General features: G+C 39.2%; 1 protein-coding gene across 2 annotated transcripts; it reads right to left on the bottom strand.

Annotated features, from left to right (window-relative positions):
- Window positions 1-12,950: 12,950 nt before the first annotated feature.
- On the bottom strand, window positions 12,951-15,904 carry iapp (islet amyloid polypeptide). 2 transcript variants are annotated; one of them, XM_066705614.1, is made up of 4 exons: window positions 15,466-15,904; window positions 14,868-14,971; window positions 14,203-14,328; window positions 12,951-13,144 (listed from the first exon to the last, which is right to left on the bottom strand). In XM_066705614.1, the coding sequence occupies exons 2-4, from the start codon at window positions 14,945-14,947 to the stop codon at window positions 12,967-12,969; spliced, it is 384 nt and encodes a 127-aa protein (XP_066561711.1). In that variant the 5' UTR covers window positions 14,948-14,971; window positions 15,466-15,904; the 3' UTR covers window positions 12,951-12,966. The 2 variants fall into 2 exon arrangements, with proteins under 2 accessions (XP_066561711.1, XP_066561710.1); XM_066705613.1 differs by having other exon boundaries at window positions 12,951-13,147; window positions 15,466-15,899.
- Window positions 15,905-23,942: the final 8,038 nt, after the last annotated feature.

The following is a 23,942-nucleotide window of genomic DNA, read 5'->3' as shown; positions in this document are numbered from 1 at the left end:
AACATTTATATATATATATATATATATATATATATATATATATATATATATATATATATATATATATATATATATATATATATATCATGTTACACTGAGAATCCATTTGAGCTTATGTGCCAACAGGCTACTTCGGTAACTTAAGTTTACTCAAAGTTTTATCTGTACTCTGGTTTTCAAATAATGAAACTATTCAGCTGCTTTCAGCTAGCTCTTTCACATTTTCCCTAGAAAATGTACTTGTTCTAGTTATTTCTTATTGTTTTATTAATTGAACTAATTTCCAACAATATAAAGTACACCAAAGATTAAGTTTGAGTCTGTTTTTCTTAAGATAAGTGTCCTTATGACAGAAATACAGTAACCTACAGTGCCATTCTTTATAGTCAGAGTTTAGAAACTAAATGTTCTATGAAGTGGTGTATGCCATTTTATTTTTACTACTTGAATGACAAGTAGTATGAGAGCATGACTGGCCCTAGGACATATGTAAAAATGCTTATAACCCCCTCTGAAATGTCACAAGAAACAAGCATTTAAAGGCTGTTTAAGCATGCCCCCAGACCCCCTCTAGGATTAAAGGGTCCCTTATTTTATTTTGCTAAAGTTGGCAACCCTAGACACAACCATATATTGAGAGACATCCAAAGACAGACATCACACTTTATATTGTGTTGAACTATTAATTTAATTATGTGTTATTGTTAGTGGGCTTCTACTTATATCGTTAAAGGTGCTGCACATATACATACATATACAGTGCCTTGCAAAAGTATTCACCCCCCTTGGCGTTTTTACTATTTTGTTGCATTACAGCCTGTAATTTAAATTGATTTTTATTTGCATTTCATGTTATGGACATACAAATTGGTGAAGTGAAATGAAAAAAATAACTTATTTAAAAAAATTCTAGTGGTGCTTGTATATGTGTTCATCCCCTTTGCTATGAAGCCCCTAAATAAGATCTGCTGCAAACAATTACCTTCAGAAGTCACAAAATTAGTTAAATAAAGTCCACCTGTGTACAATGTAGTGCCTCGGTTCCACTGGTTTAAGCGCCGTGTCGTGTCTGTAAACCAGGCCGCTGTGATCCGTCCTCTGATGCAGGAGCAGCGACTGTGCTTGGTTTGTGTTCAAAACAGAGACAGGAGACACTAGAGCGACACAGCCTGAGTGGACAGGACTTTGTGTCTGTTTTATTCTTTCTTTACAGGATTGGAAACAGCGTAATAAATACACGTTTCTGTTAGAGATATACGGAAGAGATAAACGTGTAGAGGCAACATTATATTCAGACAAGCATGTTACCATAAGAATACGTTTCCATGTGCAACAATAATACCAAATAGCGAATATGTATTGTTATTATTATCGTCATCATTTGTGCTAGTATATATGTGTTTTAAACGCACAGCGTGACCCCCTTCATTTATTACTCTTTCTACAGATTTGTAACTGCAAACAACACTTTTTGCCGTATTATTTATAATGTACTTATCAGACGTCCTTAACCCGGGTAATACAGTTGAAACAAAATACACACGTTTCACGATTAATCATCCAGATACAATATAGCAGTTATAATTGAACTAAAGTGTGCGCGTCTCAGTCATGGCGTTTATGGACGCATTTATTAAACCAGTCCTTATGTTTTAGAGGAAACCCAGATCTGCTGTATTTATTTATTCATTCATGTCACTTGTAAATGGGCACTTTAATGAATCGTGTTCGCCTTCATACTGACTGTCTCTGCTGGGCTGATATACAACAGACTGCACACCATTCACACAACACAGCCTGAAACACGCCCAGCTGTTCATACAATATTAATACAATCCGATTATTATCCTTCAGTTTATTTTAACTAGTCAGTCACTGCACCGGTCCTGTGAAATCAGTCTTTAATGCACTCGGATATTAACTGTATCAGTCATTGTCTCTGTACGTGGATTTCACTTAAGATTATATCTTCCGACACAATGTATCTATCTACAAACGTTTTAAATACAAACTACAGTATCTTATAAAGGCCAAGCAATTTCTTAGCAGACACCTTAGTGTGACTTACATTTGTTACAGTATATGACATTATTGTCTAGGTAATGTAACTTGCTCAAGGATACCACAGCGGTGTCCCCAACCTGGGGTTGACCTCACAACCCTGAGCACTACTCCACACTGCGCCCCTTTCTACAGGCCAAGCTCTCCTTCAAGACAACACGTTTAAAATGTAGCCTATCCATTTGCCACGATGGGATCAAATGAAAGGAGACAAACGCAGCGCTGTTACACACGGAACGGAGAGAATAAGGATAAAGCAGGTGAATAGCGGCTTCTGTGGGCGCGCAGCCCGCGGGCTAAAGCTGCTGTGTGCGGCACCTGGGAGCTGCGAGATGAAAGGCTGAAGCAAGTGAATGCAGCCGGGAAAGCATAAGATAAAGCAGTGTTTTATGCCTCTAGTGGGTATTTGCGGTAGCTGTTCCATAGACTACAATGGGGGGCTAAATCGTGAAGGCTCAATGCATGTGCCTCTGTTTCCTGGAGCTACAGGGGCGCCCCCCACCCTCGCCTCGATTGCCTCTAGGCGTTTCGATGCATGTAGAATCGCGAGGATCGGGTGGAAAAAAGCCATTGCTTAAAGAAAAAAATAATTCGCTAAAGGGCATGTGGGAGACTCCCCAAACATATGGAACAAGGTACTCTTGTCAGATGAGACTAAAATTGAGCTTTTTGACCATCAAGGAAAACGCTATGTCTGGCAAAAACCCAACACCTATCATCACCTCGAGAACACCATGGTGGTGGCAGCATCATGCTGTGGGGATGTTTTTCATCGGCAGGGACTGGGAAACTGGTCAGAATTGAAGGAATGATGGATGGCACTAAATACAGGGAAATTCTTGGTTTTTGAGATTTGAGACTGGGAAGGAGGTTCACCTTCCAGCAGGACAATGATCCTAAGCATACTGCTAAAGCAACACTCAAGTGGTTTAAGGGGAAACATTTAAATGTCTTGGAATGGCCTAATCAAAGCCCAGACCTCAATCCAATTGAGAATTTGTGGTTTGACTTAAAGATTGCTGTACACCAGCGGAACCCATCCAACTTGAAGGAGCTGGAGCAGTTTTGCCTTGAACAATGGGCAAAAATCCCAGTGGCTAGATGTGCCAAGCTTATAGAGATGTACCCCAAGAGACTTGCAGCTGTAATTGCTGCAAAAGGTGGCTCTACAAAGTATTGACTTTGTGGGGGTGAATATTTATGCACACTCAATTTTCTGCTGTTTTCTCTTATTTCTTGTTTGTTTCACAATAAAAAATATTTTGCATCTTCAAAGTGGTAGGCATGTTGTGTAAATCAAATGATACAAACCAATCCCAGGTTGTAAGGCAACAAAATAGGAAAAATGCCAAGGAGGTTGAATACTTTCGCAAGGCACTGTACATATACATATACCCACATATATATTGTATATTCACTATTTACACTATACAGTATTATGCATACATTTAATTAAAAATACACTAATACACTACACTTTCTCTCTCTATTGGTGCATATATATACACTCACCTAAAGGATTATTAGGAACACCATACTAATACTGTGTTTGACCCCCTTTCGCCTTCAGAACTGCCTTAATTCTACGTGGCATTGATTCAACAAGGTGCTGAAAGCATTCTTTAGAAATGTTGGCCCATATTGATAGGATAGCATCTTGCAGTTGATGGAGATTTGTGGGATGCACATCCAGGGCACCAAGCTCCCGTTCCACCACATCCCAAAGATGCTCTATTGGGTTGAGATCTGGTGACTGTGGGGGCCAGTTTAGTACAGTGAACTCATTGTCATGTTCAAGAAACCAATTTGAAATGATTGGACCTTTGTGACATTGTGCATTATCCTGCTGGAAGTAGCCATCAGAGGATGGGTACATGGTGGTCATGAAGGGATGGACATGGTCAGAAACAATGCTCAGGTAGGCCGTGGCATTTAAATGATGCCCAATTGGCACTAAGGGGCCTAAAGTGTGCCAAGAAAACATCCCCCACACCATTACACCACGACCACCAACCTGCACAGTGGTAACAAGGCATGATGGATCCATGTTCTCATTCTGTTTACGCCAAATTCTGACTCTACCATCTGAATGTCTCAACAGAAACCGAGACTCATCAGACCAGGCAACATTTTTCCAGTCTTCAACTGTCCAATTTTGGTGAGCTTGTGCAAATTGTAGCCTCTTTTTCCTATTTGTAGTGGAGATGAGTGGTACCCGGTGGAGTCTTCTGCTGTTGTAGCCCATCCGCCTCAAGGTTGTACGTGTTGTGGCTTCACAAATGCTTTGCTGCATACCTCGGTTGTAACGAGTGGTTATTTCAGTCAAAGTTGCTCTTCTATCAGCTTGAATCAGTCGGCACATTCTCCTCTGACCTCTAGCATCAACAAGGCATTTTCGCCCACAGGACTGCCGCATACTGGATGTTTTTCCCTTTTCACACCATTCTTTGTAAACCCTAGAAATGGTTGTGCGTGAAAATCCCAGTAACTGAGCAGATTGTGAAATACTCAGACCGGCCCGTCTGGCACCAACAACCATGCCACGCTCAAAATTGCTTAAATCACCTTTCTTTCCCATTCAGACATTCAGTTTGGAGTTCAGGAGATTGTCTTGACCAGGACCACACCCCTAAATGCATTGAAGCAACTGCCATGTGATTGGTTGGTTAGATAATTGCATTAATGAGAAATTGAACAGGTGTTCCTAATAATCCTTTAGGTGAGTGTATATAGTAATATAGTGTTATATATATATATATATATATATATATATATATATATATATATATACACACACACCTTTATCTATCTATCTATTTATCTTTATAATTAGACTTAGACAAAACAATATTTTGCCTTGTGATATCTGTCATCTTCGCAAGTGTGAAGGCCAAATAAATCACCTTGTTCAAATGATACCCAGACAGCTAACGAAAGAAGCCTACGTCATAGACTATAAATAGGGAGCAGTAGCTTCAGAATTGGAATAAAATCATAAATAATAATATGAATAATAATAATAAAAATGATAATTTAGAGCCAAGAAGGTAACATTTGTCATCTGAGAGTTTTACCATTTACCACATTAGAACTGGCATGTCAATTTCAATTTTTATGTGTGGCAGAACTACAATACTTGTTTCTAATTTTAATAGAACATTTATTATTATGATACGGGTTGACATATCTTGGTGCTGTTCATTTTTATTTTCACAATGTACAACACTGAAATCCAATCAAAGTAAACACACACACATACACCATATGAGTTAACAAGGAAGCATGATAAAAGATAACAAATAACTGAGAACAATTATAGGGCACCAAATGTAAAACAGCACACACTTTTTTCGAGTCTCTTTTTCACACATTTAACTAAGCCGTTTTTCCACATTTATAAAAAACTTTTTTTTAAATAAATACTTAAATAAAAGCTTAATCTCCGTTTTTGAAAAATAAATATTTATCGTTTGATTAAATATTTAACTAAATCCTAAATCTCTGAGTCAGAACATAAATATGTAGCTTTTAAATAAATATTTAGTCTAAATATAAATGTAAATGTTAAATATAAATATAAATGTTAAATATAAAAGTTCAATATAAATGTTAAATGTGGAATTTGCAAAATAAATATATAGCTCAAATACAGTCCCTCCCCTCAAGTGCAGGTCAGCCTCTCACAGCAGTGGGCGAGGGTTCAGTAACCCATGCAATTGGAGCTGGGTTTCGGTGCATCGTCGGGGCATCACATTGTCTGATTGTGTTTTCGTGATGCGGTCAGTGGATCTAGTGGTCACTGATCACTGTGTGGACACTGGCTCCCTGTAAAAACTGAATTAAAAACATTCACCAAGCTGAGGATGTAGCGAAGAGGGTCAAGGCAGAGCTTTATACAGTGAGCGGCCAGCGAGGCAGCGGCCCAGGGATTATAGTATAAACTCACAGATAATTGGATTCACTGGCCCACAATCACACCAGCATATTGGATTTATAATAAATAACACACAGTCTCGTCCCAAATCGCACACTTGTTCCCTCGTTCCCTTCCCTTGCGGGGCGGAAGTACTCCGGTGGCCATCTTAAGAGGTGTCCCAAACCCTTAGGGAACGAGTGAAGGAGCCTAATCGAGCTGCTTGTGCCCTTCAGTGCTCCCTTCGACGGAGTGTACAAAAGAGCGCACTTATAGCTTCACCTACACCCTCCTCACTGAAGTGAACACTCTGTGACGTCAGCACAACATCACGCAAAGTGTACACTTGTCGAAGGGTGTCAGGAGCAAGTGTGTGATTTGGGACGCAGCCCTGCTCATCAGTGGTCCACTGAACCAGCGCACTGTGATGGTGGCCGGTCAGGCCTGTAACCAGATGCATTGTGGGATACTCGTGTATAAAACACTCAGTATAGGAAATATCGTGAGATTCAGAGAAAGTTTAATTTAGAATGCATCATAAGATATGCATTTATAAAGTTTCAACATGTTTTTTTAATTTCCCCGAAGTTAAATTAATAAGTTTGTGAGCTGCGCTTCCTAAGCATTGATGAAAGCTGAAACGTTTGCTGCTTTTTCTCTTGAGCCTTTAAGACCCTGATTCCACAAAAAATGTCTGACTTTGTTTACTTTTCAATGTGGTGTTTTCTCACTGCTGTAAGAGGCTGACTGGCACCAGAGGGGCGGGACTGGATTTGCATGTTAGCTATATATTTATTAACTACACATTTAACATTTATATTTATATTTAACATTTATATTTAACATTTATATTTAAATTTAGCATTTACATTAATATTTAACATTTACATTTCTATTTTACATTTATATTTAGACTAAATATTAAAGTTAAATGTTTAGTTTGCAAAGCCCATATTTAGGATTTAACTAAATATTGAATCAAATGATAAATATTTATTTTTGAAAAGGAGATTTAGCTTTTATTTAAGTATTTATTTAAAAAAACAAAATATTTATAAATGTGGAACAAAACACAAGATTTAAGTTAAATGTGAGAAAAATGTCACCCGAAAAAAGTGTGCACTGTTTTACATTTGGTGCCCCATAAACAATCAAGTAAATATGTTGTTTATTGAACTATGAACTATGGATAATCATATTAATTACAAATAATCAGAAATTAAATTAATCTTATTTCAACCACTACTAAACATGGCCTAATCCATTAACTGATATGTGATATCAAATACTGTCCTATAATGTGCTGGTGGAAATGTATTTGTAGATGTATTGTCAAAAAATCAAGTCCCTTTAAATCACTGTCTTCACTTTGAAAAGGAAAAGGGGCATGTATCAGTTTTTTAAAGGAAATGTGTGCAGATACAAGGAAAGGGAAATGGATATGTAGTGGTTTTAGGAAGTCCTAGGATACACCGATGAAGAAGTTTATTACAGTTTACACAAATACAGGTTAACCCGGAGCTCTCCTCTCACATGAAGTGAAGAAAAGAACTAAGGATTTGAGTTGGAGAAGCCTTTTTGTATCTTCAGAGACAATGGGTTACAGTCTTCTCTGTCAGAAGTGATAACATCTCATTAAAATACAGTTGTACAACATAGTTTACCACTTACATAATAATTAAGTGTGTTACTGTTGTTGAAGTGTTTGAGTTGATTGGTGATGGTCAGCATTCTTAGGCAGCAGAAGTTTATCAAAGACATTGTTGTAAGTCCTTAACCAAATACCTGTGACCCAAAACACACAATCTCTATACTGTTTGACTGTTTCAGCTGATTTAATATCCAGAAAACAGTGGCTGAATGAAATCATAAAAAGACAATGCTTGATTGAAGTAACCTCTCGGACAGAATAAATACAAACTAATGATTGCTTCATAGATAAAACTGAAACAATGTATACTATAACAACATGCAACAATTAATAATATATACAGAATATAAAGGAAATAATAAAAGTAAATTTTCCCACTACAGATACATGCAACAATAATTATATTATTCCTCTGGAGTAGAGGAAGATAAAAAATTCAAAATTTCAAAATTTCAGGCACTGTCTGTTGATTGGGTTGCCTACAGTGAGATACAGGGGTACTATGCCTTATGATGGTTGTAGAGAACAGGCCTTTTCTGTCTGATACCTTTGTGATATATCTAATAAAACAATTAGTGATAAATTACCATATTTGTCACACCCATAACATATAATTCTAATTCTATATTTTATTTATTTATTTATTTATTTATTTATTTATTTATTTTTGGTCTCAACTGAAGAATTCATTCATTGGTAATGGAGTTTTCAACATTTCAATAGAGTCCCGTATCTGCTGGTATTTGTTTTAAATAATGCTACTTGATACACTTAGATTGAAAGAGAAGGGAGCAGAAACATCACTGTGTCACAAGGAAATACATATCTTTCCACTGTCAGGTTGATTATGCTGCTTATTATATCACAGGTCATTGGTTCCTCTGAGTCATATGGAGTTGTATAGGAACCATGTTGATCCAGTGGAAGTGTTTTTGGAAGAAGGTGACAGACCAGTGAGAGAACATATTGGGAGGTGTTTTCAGAGTGGATGTGTGGTGGTGGAGGAGAACAATTGCACTTGTGTTCAACTTGAAACACAAGAAAGAAACTTGGATTTTAACCTGCAGATTACTAATTAACTTCCCCTACTGAGCAGAGAAAAGCCTTATTATATATCTTTCTAACTTGTGTTGTAAATGTATAATGTAATATTCAATAATTTGGGTGACAGATAATACAGTCCCTGACCTTCACTTAAAGCCTTGCTTTTGGTTTTGGTACACTCTCAAATGCTTTGCCTGTGTGACTCACTGTATAGCAGACTCAATTTGGCTTCATTCTTACCATTGGTAACCTTACATCACAGATGTCACTCTGTGCTAAAATAAATAAATAGATAAATAAATCAATCAATCAAAGGTTGTCTGATGATGGACCATCTTGACATTTCCCGTTAACTGTGTGTGGATTTCAATCTGTCACCTTTCTTGCTCTGCAATTTCTGTGATATTTGTATATCTGTAGACACACAACCTTCTCAGACATGAGGCCATCTGTGCAAATTGGATCACCCATAATTCAACCACTCGAGCTGTTTTCATTGATTGATTTATTTATTTATATTTCTTCATTTCTATGTTTTAAACAGTTGTGTCTTATGTTTTCTCATTTCCTGGCCTTGGCTTTACAAGTGTTGTTCTCTGTGAAGTAATTTAGGCATTTGTTAAAGGCATTGCTATTTTCAGAAAAGGTGCCAGGCAAGTAAATAACACATTAATGAAATAAATATTGCACTGTGCTGTCAGGGCAGTTATCTGTGGAGACAATGTTTCTGTGAGAAGTCAGGGATGTTTAAGGAATTGAAAACAGTCCATTGAAATACAATCTGAACATTTGATCAAACATTTGAAAAATAAAGATAAGATAAAGAGAGTTGTTATACTGAATATATATACAATTTTAGAATGAGTCTCCAGGTAAACTCTTTCATATAGTCCAGGTTAACTTGTTAAATTGGAAATGTATTATCATATAGCTCAAACCAATACAGTTTCCAATACCAATTTCTATTTTGCTCTGTGAGAATGCCTAAAGTTTACAATTGTATTTCAGTAGTTTACAACCCAATTTAGGGTTAGCATGAGTGATTGTAAGAGTCACAGTATTATAATAATTAATCTAGTCTAATCTATTAATCTGATGCTTTTATTTACAGCAATGTTTGTTTTAAGAAAATGATTTTAGGATTTTAGATTTTAGGATTTAGGATTATATTTGTTTTTAATTTTAGAAAAATCTTGAATGCAAAATGTATTAAATGCTATCCGGCTAAAAAAGAATAAAGAAAAATAATTGTATGATACTATTGGATACAATTTTCTATATTTAAATGCAACATCTAACAAAACAAGATGAAACCCTATATATGTTATAACAGATTAATTCATCAACATGGGATATATAATTGTTTAACAATGTCTGTTAATACAATGTCAGAGGAATAATAAGAATTCATAATGCTGGTAGTAAAGAAATTTGTCAAGTAGAACATTAGGGAAACAGAGGAAATTCAGACTACTGAAATTTATAGTAAGTACCTCCGATTTCAGCCTTTTTTATTCCTCTGTTTATGTAATTATGTTTCACATAGAGCTAGAATACATTTGTGGTTTTATATTTGCAACCTCCCCCCCATCCCAACAAATCAAACAATTTTAAAAATGTTGGTGACTAAATAAACACATTGACACGTCCATACTTCATTAAACATAAGTTTCAGGAGAAATGCATTTGCAATGCCCCATCAGCACTAGGGGCAGTGACAGAGCCATCGCTGAAGTGTTTGTTCTTCAATTTAAAATAGCCATTACAACAAAAGAAGGGTTGCACATCTATTAGAAAAATTAATCATGCCTGCATTTTTGGAGATGGAGTGTGATTTAAATATAGGTATATATATATATATATATATATATATATATATATATATATATATATTTATATTTACTGTATATTACTTTACATGAAATGTAAAGTAAAAATGTGTGCAGGCCAGGTCAAAGAGAACCCTTTTATGGTGATTCAGAATATCATTGGAGATAATTTCACCTAATGACAGATGTTGTTTTGCATTAATGTTCAGATAGGCTGCATAATTGATGACCACCCCCCCAAAAAAAAAAAAAAATTCACAAACGGGGATAGTGGATTCCTTCCATTCCAGAAAGGCACAGATACTGGCACAGCTGCAAATGAGCTTTAGCTCAGAGAGGAGAGGATATCTGTTGCATGTAGGAAATGCAGAGAGAGACATAAACTGTACACACATGTACTTGCAATACTGATTTGACATATGGAGTGATTCTTGAAAGAATTATATTTGCATGCATGTATGCACGTTGGACAATCATTCTGCTACTTGTGGTTGAGAAAAACACACATCCACAATCAGTTTTTATATTATTTTATTTTTCTGTTGTAGCTTATAGACTTATGTAACGGGCAAATCCAACTTTGTAGATTGACAGGATCACTGAATTCTTCATGGTACACAAAAGGTTGACATAGCACAGGTATAATGTTGTTTTAGGTAGGACATTAGATTGAGATTCTTTACCTAATATGAATCAAATAAATAATGTTCTGATTGTATTTTTCTGACCAGTAATCTTGATTTGGTAAATCCACAACTGTATGTCATGTAACAACTTTATTTAATAATAAATGGTAATAGTTATGCTTGCTAAAATGAACACACACACATATAGATACATATACATCATTTTTGTAATGTGCACAGAATGCATGCTTGTCTTGATCTATCATGCATGATCTATCATTCTTATTTCTATTATTTTATATGCAATAGTTATTTCTCCTGTTCAAACCGATCTCTGTTTCTACACTTTTTTTAAAAAGCATTACTTTTACGGTACAGATCAATAATTTAGTTTGGGCCATATTCCCTGAACTATTCAAAAATAAGGAAAAAATACCACTGTCTTTCTTAAAGGGAATAAGGTAGAGTGTATTGACCTACTATTGCAATGTTAGCAGATTAAATCTCTTCAGGAATAATGGAATACAAAATTGTTTCTGATGCAAACCACATGTGCTTACACCATTTTCTTTCAGCTGTAACTGCAGTAGTCTGGAGCCAGTGGTAATTGGGATTTCAGTTTTGAGATGTAATTCATTGTCTCTGTTTGTAAAGACCAACCAAAGAAACAGGTGATTTCAGCTTAGGTGGCTGTGTGGAAGTTAGTCAGTAGCCACCATATTCAAGTCTTTTCATGGCTCTCTCCTGATACTGCAAAGTTACCTCCACTCCAGCTCTAGTGTTATTTGCTGGCTTAAGGGGAAATCCATTTTTTATATATATAAAAAAGGTCTTCAGTAGTACTAGGATACAGTTCACTTCAACAAGGAGATCAGCCTGATTGTAGGAGATGGGCTTTTGAAAAGGAAGTCAGGGGTTCTCCAATGTGACTACATCTACATCTAGAACAAGCCTTTATGGTGTTAAGGGGACCAGATTTTGTTGCTTTCCATTTAATTTATAAGTAAGTAGATTTATCAGTAATGACTAAACAATAGATTTGGGTTTCTCTGCCAAACTGCCCCCCAATTTGTGTGTATGTGGCAGTAATTATAACAGTTAGGTGTAACTGTATAGAAAGAAAAGCATAATACATATGGAAAGATTCCAATTTGGTGTGTAAAGCTTCGACTATTACTCAATAGATTTCTTTGAATTGGAAATAAAATGTTCACAAAACTCAGTTAAATTAATTGGAAACTTTACAGTTTTCTATGAAGGCTGTATCAGTGTTCAACAACAACAACCAAAAATAATTGATACATAAGTATAGTTTAATGAACTATAGTTTTATTAAACTACATGAATCTTCCCACAATGTTGTTTTCCAATGAAGGGTGTGATTACTTTCCACTACAACTTTAAACATATCATTATAAACTAATATAAACATTTGACAGCCTGCTGTACTTAAGTGCCCAGCCTTTGCTGTTAGTGATTTCACACAAACTTGATTTTTTTAAATGTGTTTCATTGTTTTCTTAAAAAGAAGCAATACAGATTTATTTAATCAATGTACTTTTTACAATGCCTCTGAGATCAGCAAGCAATGTTAAACAAAGTTTAGTGAGAGGCTTACACAAAATGCTAATATTATTACCATACAACACCAAAAAAAGGCACTGGAAGTTTACAGTTAAAAAACAACTAATATTTATTTGTATTTTTTATTATTGTTATTATTATAATCTTATTTTTTTACAGAAGAGTACAAGTGCTATTTTGCCCTCCCTGCCAAACCCCCCTCCCCCCCACCCATCCCCTGCCCACCCCATGCCCACCCCATGCCCAATCATTGCTCCTTTAAAGCTGTAGGTATTTGAATGGCTCTACACTACTAACATCTCTCTTGCCATAGGTGTTGGAGCCGACATTGGTGGGGGAATACACTGTGCCGATGGTGTTGCTGGAGCGGATGAGAAAGTCCGCCAGACGCTGTGTCACACATGTGGCTGTGTTACACTTCCTCTTTTCCATGTGTCTGCTAAAACAAAAGTGATTAGGTAAGCATGAACATAAAATAAGAAATGTGACAAGGAATAAATGTAGATTATATTGAATGATTCTTTGGAAACCACTCTCCTTCAGTAAAAAAAAAAGTAATGTATTTTATTTGCACCCAAGCAGTGCCTTCTATTTTTCTTCCTGAACTGACAATCGCCTCCAAGATTTGCAATACCTGTCTTTTACCATTCAAGGTCTCATATAGAAAGCGTTTTCATTTATCCCTTCAGTAGACATCATATAACTGAACTATACATTTTGGTAACAGTTTCTCTGAAGTGATGAATATAGATGGAAGTATTTGCATCACTTTCATGTCTTATTAAGCATGCCATGTAGTCCAAACTAATTTCTGCAGCCTGACTTCTGCATTGATATAAATCATGATGGTATTTTGTACCTATTTATGAATGCAGTCTATTCATATACATAACATCAGAATGCAGCTAAGGAGGGGAAATTAATAATGTACAGCAGATATTGTCACGATACTTAATCCTTAGTTAATCTATAACATCGTAATAACTAATTTTAATATTGCACTATATATTATGCAAGGAACTAATTTGACGAGAGATGAAGTTACAATGCTTAACTGTATATATATATACTTTCAGAGACAATTAATTGTTCTTGAACACAACATGGTGCACACACATCCATACAATGCAGTTTACAATAATTTCACCCAGATTGTATCTCACAGGATCAAAAGCTTATCTTCTATGTTCCATGAAGCTTCATATAATGACTGATGCAGTGCTACTATGGTCTGCACTTTTAGCTGGGAAGAACATGATGCTTTCATTACCTTTGCTTCCATCCATATAGGAAAGAGATCACTTTCATACTCTATATACAACAAAACAATTACTTTGACTACACAAATTATATTTATGAGGTTTAAGAGCTACCTAATGCATGACACAAAGTAGACAAGAAAGGAGCAAGGCAGTGCAGGATGAAAATAAATGTTTCTTGTTTTTTTAAGTTATGCACATCTGAGCTAATAATTAGCAAAGGAAGATCCGGTACCTGGCAGCTGTGGTGAGATCCCCTTCTGGTGACGCTCCAGTGAAGCTGTGGAAAGAGTTCTTGGAGAAGCCAGGCAGAAGCCAGCTCTCTCTCATATCTGGCTGCTCGCTGGACACAGGGGAGTATCTGTGGCAAGAGGGAGAGGCAATCAGGCTATACAACCCGCTCTGCAGACTGTGAGAGCATCGCATCAGCCACCACGGCATTTCAGAGAGCGTGGCTGGTGGCACTGCATGCTAGAAGTGGGCTGTCTAATGAGTTTTCACTCAAAGTGGCCTGGGCACTTATCAGGTAAATTAACTATCTTCAGTAAATTAAACTTGACAGTGACCTGTTGCAGGTTTCTTGTTTGATTTATTTCCTTCCATCGATAGGAGGAAATTCATCTACACTAGGTAATATTTTACTATCTGTCTCACTCTCTCTCTCTACATTACAATTTTGTAGAATAGCGACAAACAAACCAATCTGAGTGGTATGGTGAGCAGGAGCTTTCCCACTTTTTAACAAATCCTTCATGTACAAAAATACATCTGTAGTTTTGCAGACTAAAATAATACAACTCTTTTTAACATTGCACACATGGAATACTAAAGATGTCTAAGCAATTCCTTTTTGGTTTCTTTTGCATCACAGGGAGACTGAGCCAATGGGACACTCCTGACCTGTTACTGGGGGCAGCGCTGACACAGTGTAGTACCACAGAAAGCACAAAGACTAGTGCAGGCAGCTTCAGGTTACACATTGTCCTCTGTACCTTTCAAATGATCTGAAACCCAGAACCGAAATACAGCCATCAGAATAACCAAAAGAATTTAATACAAAACCATAAAAAGTCAGGTATCAAGTTCATTCTGCATGCAAAGCAATACAATTGAAAACATTCACGATGCATGTTTAAATCAAAGAGGAATATAGACAAATAACCACACAGTACTTAAAACAAACAGATAATTAATTAAATGTATTGCAAAACTACAACTGTATGTTAGAGTAATATGTTTTATCATTTCAGTGGGTGTTTTGTGATTTTTGTCCTTTTGAATGGATACACAAGGACTGTTTAGGTTTTAAATCCTGTTTTGTGTCATATTATCTTTTCATATGCCTTGTAAAGATACATTTTAAAATACTTTAATTCTTGCACATGAAGGTGCCTAACATTGATTATGCAGACAGACAACAAGTTCACCTTCCTGCCAAGGTAAGAAGGTAAGAAACACACGAATGAAGAATCAAGAACGTAAACATAAATTCACTTACTTCTAGTAGCTGGGAATCAGAGCTTTATTAAAATAACTGATCCAGCTTAGGGTTCCAGCAGTTCCTGATGTTTCTACTGGATGGTTCTCTCAGGTTTTAAGGGCTTGGAGTTTATGTCTGTGTCTTTATATGCTTCACACCTTAAGCACTTGTGACATCACCTCTTCCAAATATAGCCTGCAATTGCCATTTGCATAGATGGAGGTTTGTTTTGAGAATTCAGACGCACGATGGGTCAACCCATAGAGGCTGCAACAACCGTCATCGTCATCAACATCACCATCATCAGGTGCATCACATGTTGATAGGTGACCTAATACAACTAATGCTGAAGTGGACTATATAAGCCACTGCAACACTTTCAACTAACACCCTGTTTTTGTGACAGGAATATGTATATATATATATATATTTTTTTTTTTTAAAGAAGGAATTAATTATGAAATCAAAGACATAATATTTAATCTAGCTTGCTTGTCTCTCTGTAGCTTTCTTATCTGAATCCAAAGTGAAAGCCTTCCTAAACACAAAATCCATTCCACATTCAAGAAGTATCATTTAAATATTGGGACATTTCAGGGGAAAAGAAGTGGAAACTTGGGTACTCCCATTTACTGTGTATTTTAGACCGTGAACACTTGGTTTTTAACAACATAGCTTGGAAGTAATGCTATTTTGTAAATGAGAGGGTCAAAGATTAGGGTCAAAAGTGAACATTTATTTTCCAATCAGGAAATGGTTCAGATGTTAGTATGATAAATAATAATAAAAACAAACAAACAAACAACAAATATCTCTGTCGAGTGGCAGTAAGAAAGCCATTGTTAGATTGCAAAATAAGAAAAAGAGGCTTGCCTGGGCCATGAAGCACCACCAGTGGGCTACAGAAGACTGGAAGAAGGTCTTATGGACCGATTAATCAAAATTTGAAATCTTCACATCATTTTTGTACGCCGTCAAGTAGGCGAAAGGTTGTTTCCTCAGTGTGTGACACCAACTGAAACATGGAGGAGATGATGGTCTGGGGCTCTTTTGCTGGATCCAGAGTACTTGCACTCTGAACAGAGTGAGTGGCACCCTGACCCAAAATGTCTACCACAGCATTTTGCAGCGCCATGCAGTGGTTCATCCTACAGCAAGATAATGACCCAAAACATGGGATGAACTGGACAGAAGGGTGAAAGAAAAAGCAACCTACAAGTGCAACAACATTCATGGGAACTTCTGCAACAGTGTTCCCGGTACCAGTAGTGTACATTACTGTAAAGTAAATCACAAAATTATGAATGTGGACATCACAAAACTACAAAATATTTCCCTTGTGCCACAGGATAGTATAAAGGCTCAGTGACACTAATTTCTTGTGAAAGATTGTAGCTGTCGAATCCTGCCCAGCCCAAGTTGTGCCAATGCAGCTGGTTTCACAGACCCCGATTAGTTTTATTCTTGTAGCACACTACATAAAATAACATTGGGTAGTCCAAAACCAGTGTTAATATCTGTGTGTAACCAAACCTAAACATTCCAGTGAAATAGAGTACAAAATGAAAATGTGATACAATTAGTTAAACTAGGGCACAGCCTTTGCTGCCAAAGGGAAAAAGAGTTAGAAATGATCACTCAAGATTTACAGTTTGACACTTTACAGTACTCCTGTGTTACTGTAATAATTATAATAACTTACTGGCAACTGGTTACAGAATGTTTCTAGTTTTTGTTTTTAAAGTGCATACTAAACTAGATTTAGAAGTTTCTGGAAACTTCATCTGCGTACAAAAACTGCCATTTTTAGACCGTTTAAAAGAGTGTCTGATCAATATAAGAAGTTCAGCATGTGAAATATATTTTAAAGAATTGTAGCTTGAAAGCAGCTTCATAGTCCTTCTGTGGGAGGATTTATGAGAACATATGTAATTTGACCTTAGATGCAGGTCAAAGGTCATCACATAGGCCTTTTTCAGATAGATCATACATAGTTTCCTATATATGTTCCATTAAAAGTATGAGCGTGAGTGTAATCTGTAAGGAGTTATGAGCCCGTTCTCAGTTTAACCTTAAGGAGAGGTCAAAGGTCACAATGGAGGACATTTTCAAGTAGACCACATATGAGTTCTATATCAATCATTAGCCTATCTACATTATTAAGCTCAATATAAGCAGTTTTAGACATTGACTGACCACTAAGGGGAGGTCAAAGGTCAAAATGAAGGTGCTTTCACTATTTTAGAAGTAAACGTATGATGTTCATTACAAATTTGAAGTCAGAAATCAGTTTTCAGCCTTGCGTCTAGGAGAAAATAAGATTTTTTTAAACTTCATAGTGAATTTGACCTTGAAGGACAGGTCAAAGGTCAAATTCGGGGGCATATTTTGAATGTCCATCCATCATTTCCTATATGTGTTCATTATATACCAAATGCTTATTTCCTCTATGTGAGGAGTTATACAGCAAAAAGTAAAAAAATATTGCATTTGAACTGAATCGAGAGCTCAATGGTCAATTTTTTTGACATTTTCAAATAGACCACTTATGGTTTCCTATACATGTCCAATACTAAATGTGACTCTATCTTCAATCAGGAAGCAGTTATTAGGCAATATAACTTTTAATTGACCTTTGACCCCTGAAGGAAAGGTAAAAGTTCAAACTTTAGTTTTTCAAAAGAACACATTTGGTCCCCTATGACATGATTCATGGTGACTTTTGTGGATTTTGCATGCTGTAACTCTGAAATGCAAGAAATTGTGATTTGAGAGGTCAGAGGTCAAGTTCAAGGTCATGCATGGACACAGCCCATATGCTTTCCTATACATGTTCTATAGTGACTATCATCGTATCTGCCACCCGTAAGGAGTTATAAGCCTTCAAAAATCAGATTACATGATCAGTATCTGGCTCCAGAAAGGTCAAAGGTCAAGAAAAAGGGCATGGTCGGATAAAGCACCATAGGTTTCCTATACGTGTTCAATACATACCATGACTGTATTTACAACCGTTAGAGAGTTATAAACTACTTTCACTATTACAGGATGTGGCATGCAGGTCCGAAGGTAGACCACAGACCTACAACAAAAGTAATAGCAACCATTTTCAGATATAGTGCAAAAAGTGCACAGAGCGTCATTTTGATAGCTGAAAAACTGTAGGAGGAGATGCGTTTACTTTTAAGTGGTCGGAAATGAGAATAATAATAATAATAATAATAATAATAATAATAATAAGCGGAAGAATAATAAGGAAACCGAGTAATAACAAGATCTGCGTTTTTCAATGCAAATAATTAAACTGCATAAACAAACATTTGTATTTTTTTTGGTATGATTTCAACAACAAGTGAGTGTGTAATGTGAACTAAGTCTAGTGCTTCAGTGGAGGGTGATCATAGAGTCTTCATGTTAATGTCACAGCTACTGCCCAGCACTCACTCCCTGTCTAACTGCACCTCCACTTATCTCCACTAGATGTTGCCTTCACCCTTCCTTCCCAGTCACTTCTCCCAGCTCCCTTTCAATCAATCAACATTCCTGAATACTATGTACACTTGTTCAATCACCCTCTGCCCCATTCACCATACACCTCTCAAACCTGGTTCCTTGCTTTCCTCTGGTCCCCATATAAATGCCTCAGTCACTATCTTTAATTGTGAAGTTTTGTCAGTATAAGCTACAATCCCAAGCAGTCTCCTAGTGCCTTGAAAGATAATTGATTCCTCGACCACTTACTTTACTTCCCAAACCACGACTTTGGACTTCTCCTGATTGTCCAGCTGGTTGTTCCAGGGAAATACAGCGGCTCACCAGAGCACTGCAAGGGCTTTGTACTGCAATGCCAGCTGTACTTTGCTCACCTGCCCATGTCATTACATTACATTATTTGTCATTTAGCAAACGCTCTTATCCAGGGCGACTTATATTTGTACCCATTTATACAGCTGGGCATTTTACTGGAGTAATCTAAGTGAAGTATCTTGCTCACTTGCCCACCGAGGATTTGAACCCTCAACCATCCAGTTATGAGTCCAGAGCCCTAACCTACTCCATAGTGCTTCCCCACCAAGGAGGCTAAGATCGCCTTCATTATCACCCTCCTGACTGTGAGAGTACTCAGATGGGCTGACAAGGTCCTTGACTGCCTTCCTTAAACACTTCCTTTAGGTCTTTCACAACCCAACGGAAGGGAGAGACGCCGGAGAACAACTCCTAGCTTTGCGCCAGGGCTCCTTGTCTGCTGCGGATCACGCCCTGACATTCTGGACCCTGGCACGGAGCAGCAGATAGGGAGATCGGGCTCTGCTCACTGTTTTCCACTGGGGACTAGACCAGGACCTACAAGCTGAGCTCGCTTGCTGAGACAAGGCTCTCTCGCTGGAGCAACTCATCCAGCTGGCAGTCAGGCTGGACAATCTGATGATCCAGGGACTGTGCCATTGACCTCCTTTTGGGCACCTCTCCTCCCAGAGGGCGCAATTACCCTCTCTCTCTCCCAGAGTCTTAGGCAATGGAGTACATCAAGGAGGCTCTGGACCTGGGAATCATGCATCCTTCCACGTCAACTGCTGCTGCCAGCTTCTTTTTTGTCTCGAAGAAGGACGGTGGTCTTTGGACCTGCATTAACTACAGGGGGCTCAATGCAGTAACTGTCCTTAGTGCCAGCCGCCCTGGAGCAAATAATAGGAGCCCGTTACTTTACAAAACTGGACCTGCGCAGCGCTTACAATCTCATCCAGATTTGAGAGGGGGATGAATGGAAGATGGCATTCATCACACACACGGGCCATTATGAATACCTGGTAATGCCGTTCGGTCTCACCAATGCCCCCTCTGTCTTCCAGGCGTTCGTTAATGAGGCTCTGAGATCATTCCTCCATTGCTTCGTCATCGTCTACATTGACGACATTCTGATTTACTCTGCCTCCCTCTCTGAGCACGTTTCCCAGGTGTGACTGGTTCTCCAGTGTCTGCTGCGCAATGTACTGTACATCAAGGTGGAGAAGTGTGAGTTCCACTGACAGTGCTTGGGGTTCCTGGGTTACGTCATCGATGCCCACGGCGTGCACATGGACCTGGAGAAGGTGATCGCTGTCACAAACTGGCCTCAGCCCCGCACTGTGAAGGAACTGCAGCACTTACTAGGCTTTGTCAACTTTTAGCGGCGGTTTATCCGCAATTTCAGTTCTGTTGCCTCTCCTCTAACTTCTTTGTTAAAGGGATCCCCTCGGACATTCAACTGGACGGACTCTGCCACTGCCGCATTTGCCCGCCTCAAGACGCTGTTTACCACAGCCCCCCTCTCAAACACCCAGACCCCTCTATCCCATTCGTTGTGAAGGTTGATGCCTCTGAATCCGGAGTGGGGGCTGTCCTTTGCTTTCCCAGTGACACGGACAGCCACCCCTGTGCTTTCTTCTCCTGAAAACTGTCACCGGCGGAGTGCAATTATGGCATCAGCAACCGTGAGCTCCTCGCTGTCAAGCTGGCTTTCGAGGAGTGGAGACACTGGCTGGAGGGCGCTGTGCATCCCTTCCTGGTTCTGACTGACCACCGGAACCTGGAGTACATCCAGTCAGCGAAGCATCCCAACACCTGTGAGACGCGCTGGGTGCTCTTCTTCACCCACTTCCAGTTCACACTCACCTACTGCCCGAGATCGAAGGCGGACTCCCTCTCTCGCCAGTTTAACTTCTCTCCTGCCCCTCAGTCCACAGAATCCATCCTGTCTCCCTCCTGCATTCTGGCTCCCATTCAGTGGAGCATCTGGGACCAGATCTGATGCGGACTCGCCTCTGACCCGGCTCCTTCCACCTGTTCAGTGAACTGGACCTATGTCCCGTCTTCTGTGCATCCCCACTTGCTGCAGTGGATCCACTTGACTCCTGCCTCCGGTCACCCTGGTTTCAGCCGCACTGTCGCCTTGGTTCGGGAAAATTCTGGTCACTTCCTATCCCTCACCGTCCATGGTCCCACATTGCCGTGGATTTCACCACGGATCTCCACAAATCCCAGGGCTACACCGCCATCCTGGTGGCCATCGACCGGTTCTCCAAAGGCTGCCGGCTTATCCCTCTGAGGGGACTCCCCACTGCACTCGAGACTGCGGAGATGCTGTTCACTCACGTCTTCTGCATCTACGACTTACCAGAGGACATCGTCTCCGACCGGGGTCCCCAGTTCACCTCCCGTGTCTGGTCTGCCTTTTTCAAGGCACTAAATGTGAGTGTCAGCCTCATGTCTGGCTATCACCTGCAGTTGAATGGACAGACCGAGCAGCTAAACCAGGAGATCGGGAGGTTTCTCTGCTCCTATTGCAGCTCATCCCAGATAGACTGGAGTCGCTATCTACCCTGGGCCGAGTACGTGCAGAACTCCCTCACCAGCTCTTCCTCCGGTCTCACTCCCTTCCAGTGTACACTCGGTTACCAGCCTGCCCTGTTCCACGGATATCCCGGCACTGGGCGACTGGTTTCGCTGCAGTGGTGCATTCTGGCAAGCGGTGCACACCCGGCTGCAATGTGCTATCCGCCACCAGAAGACCGGAGCAGACTATCATCGCTGTCCAGCGCCTCAATATCTGCCGAACAGGAGGTTTGGCTGTCCACCTGGGACATCAAGATGAGGCTCCCCTCCAAAAAACTCAGCCCCTGGTACATTGGTCCATTCCAGGTTCTGCTCCAGGTCAATCCGGTCACCTACCACCAGCAGTTGCCCCCACACTAACAGATCGACCCCACTTTCCACGTCTCCCTCTTAAAACCTGTGGTGTTGGATCCATCGCCTTCTCCAGCTCCTGCTCTGCCTGTCGCTGCTGCTCCTCCTCCTCCTCCCCCCCTGGATCTGGATGACGGTCCTGCTTATGGGGTGTGCTCCCTGCTCCACTCCTGTCACCTCCGGGTGTACCTGGTGGACTGGGAGGGATACGGTCTGGAGTAGCGATCCTGGGTTCCAGCCTCCAATGTCCTTGACCTTTCCCTCCTTTCTGAGTTCCATATTGCCCATCCCTCTGTGCCTGCTCCTCTGCCCCGTGGCCGGCCCCGCCATGTCCGGTCTGGCTCGGCTGCAGCCGATCGTGGAGGGGGGGGTAATGTCACAGCTACTGCCCAGCACTCACTCCCTGTCTAACTGCACCTCCACTTATCTCCACTAGATGTTGCCTTCGCCCTTCCTTCCCAGTCACTTCTCCCAGCTTATTTTCAATCAATCAATCAACATTCCTGAATACTATGTGCACTTGTTCAATCACCCTCTGCCCCATTCACCATACACCTCCCAAACCTGGATCCTTGCTTCCCTCTGGTCCCCATATAAACCCCTCACTCACTATCTGTAATCACAAAGTTTTGTCAGTATAAGCTACAATCCCAAGCAGTCTCCTAGTGCCTTGAAAGATAATTGATTCCTTGAACACCTGCTTTACCTCCCGACCACGACTTTGGACTTCCCCTGATTGCCTGTTTGCCCGATCGCCCCCGACCCTTGCCTGTTACCACGACCATGTCTTTACCTAGCCCTTGTTTGCCCTGTCCTGCTGATATTTGATCCACTCCTGTCTGACCACCTGACCACACACCGCAACTGGGTACCCTGTGCCCACAGAACATTACAGTTAACAGTATCATGCATACAAATCTGTCTTACTACATATTTAAAGGTCTTATTATTTTTTTTCTAATAAGCAGACATTGTAGGTCTTTGATGCCTGGCCATTCATCACGCTAACATTTTTACAGATGAGTGGTTTTAATTCAATGTACCTGTATCAAGCTAACTGAATGCTAGGCTTCATGCAATATTTGTCAAAAAATAAATATATTAAATGGGGGTGGCCCTCCGGAAACAAAAAGTTAATTCCAGTACCATCTGCTTATGTGGCTTCATTGTAAAATCCCTCTTCTGAGTTTCTAAAATTAATAATGATAACAAATAAAAAACGTTCCAGTGACATAAAGCCTTTTTGTTTTTCTATCTCCAGCTAATTATCTCTTGTTATCAATACATAATCAGGAACTGCGTTCCTATGTCTGTCTGTGTAGGAGGTCCATCATTGATTCTAATTCACACTCAACAGAAGACAATTATTTACAATGTTTACAGATTGTCCTGTAGATAATAATAAAATAAAGATTAATTAAACACAGACAGTATGAACAATGCACCTGTTTACATTTAAATGACAGACATTGTTTCTCCCTTGATCCCTCACCACATAACACAAAATAAAAACAGGCAGCAGAGTTAATTAACAAATCTGTTATATTGTTCTGGGAATCTCTCTTTACTGTTTCTAGAATTCGGACAGCCCATTAACGCTTTGGTGTCTCACTAAACCTTTGACTTGTAAAATATTCAATATTTTATGGTAGCATTTGTTTAATGTAACCCTTTTATTGGTGATACCTAACTTGAATACCCTACCTGTGTTACAGATTACTGGAGCTAAAACTTGCCCCCAATTACTGCAGAATAATTTATAAACTGAACTC

Source organism: Amia ocellicauda, chromosome 5 (assembly GCF_036373705.1).
Source record: "Amia ocellicauda isolate fAmiCal2 chromosome 5, fAmiCal2.hap1, whole genome shotgun sequence".
Lineage (NCBI taxonomy): Eukaryota > Metazoa > Chordata > Actinopteri > Amiiformes > Amiidae > Amia > Amia ocellicauda.
The sequence above is the reverse complement of the archived record's forward strand: the minus strand, read 5'-3'. Positions and strand labels throughout refer to the sequence as shown.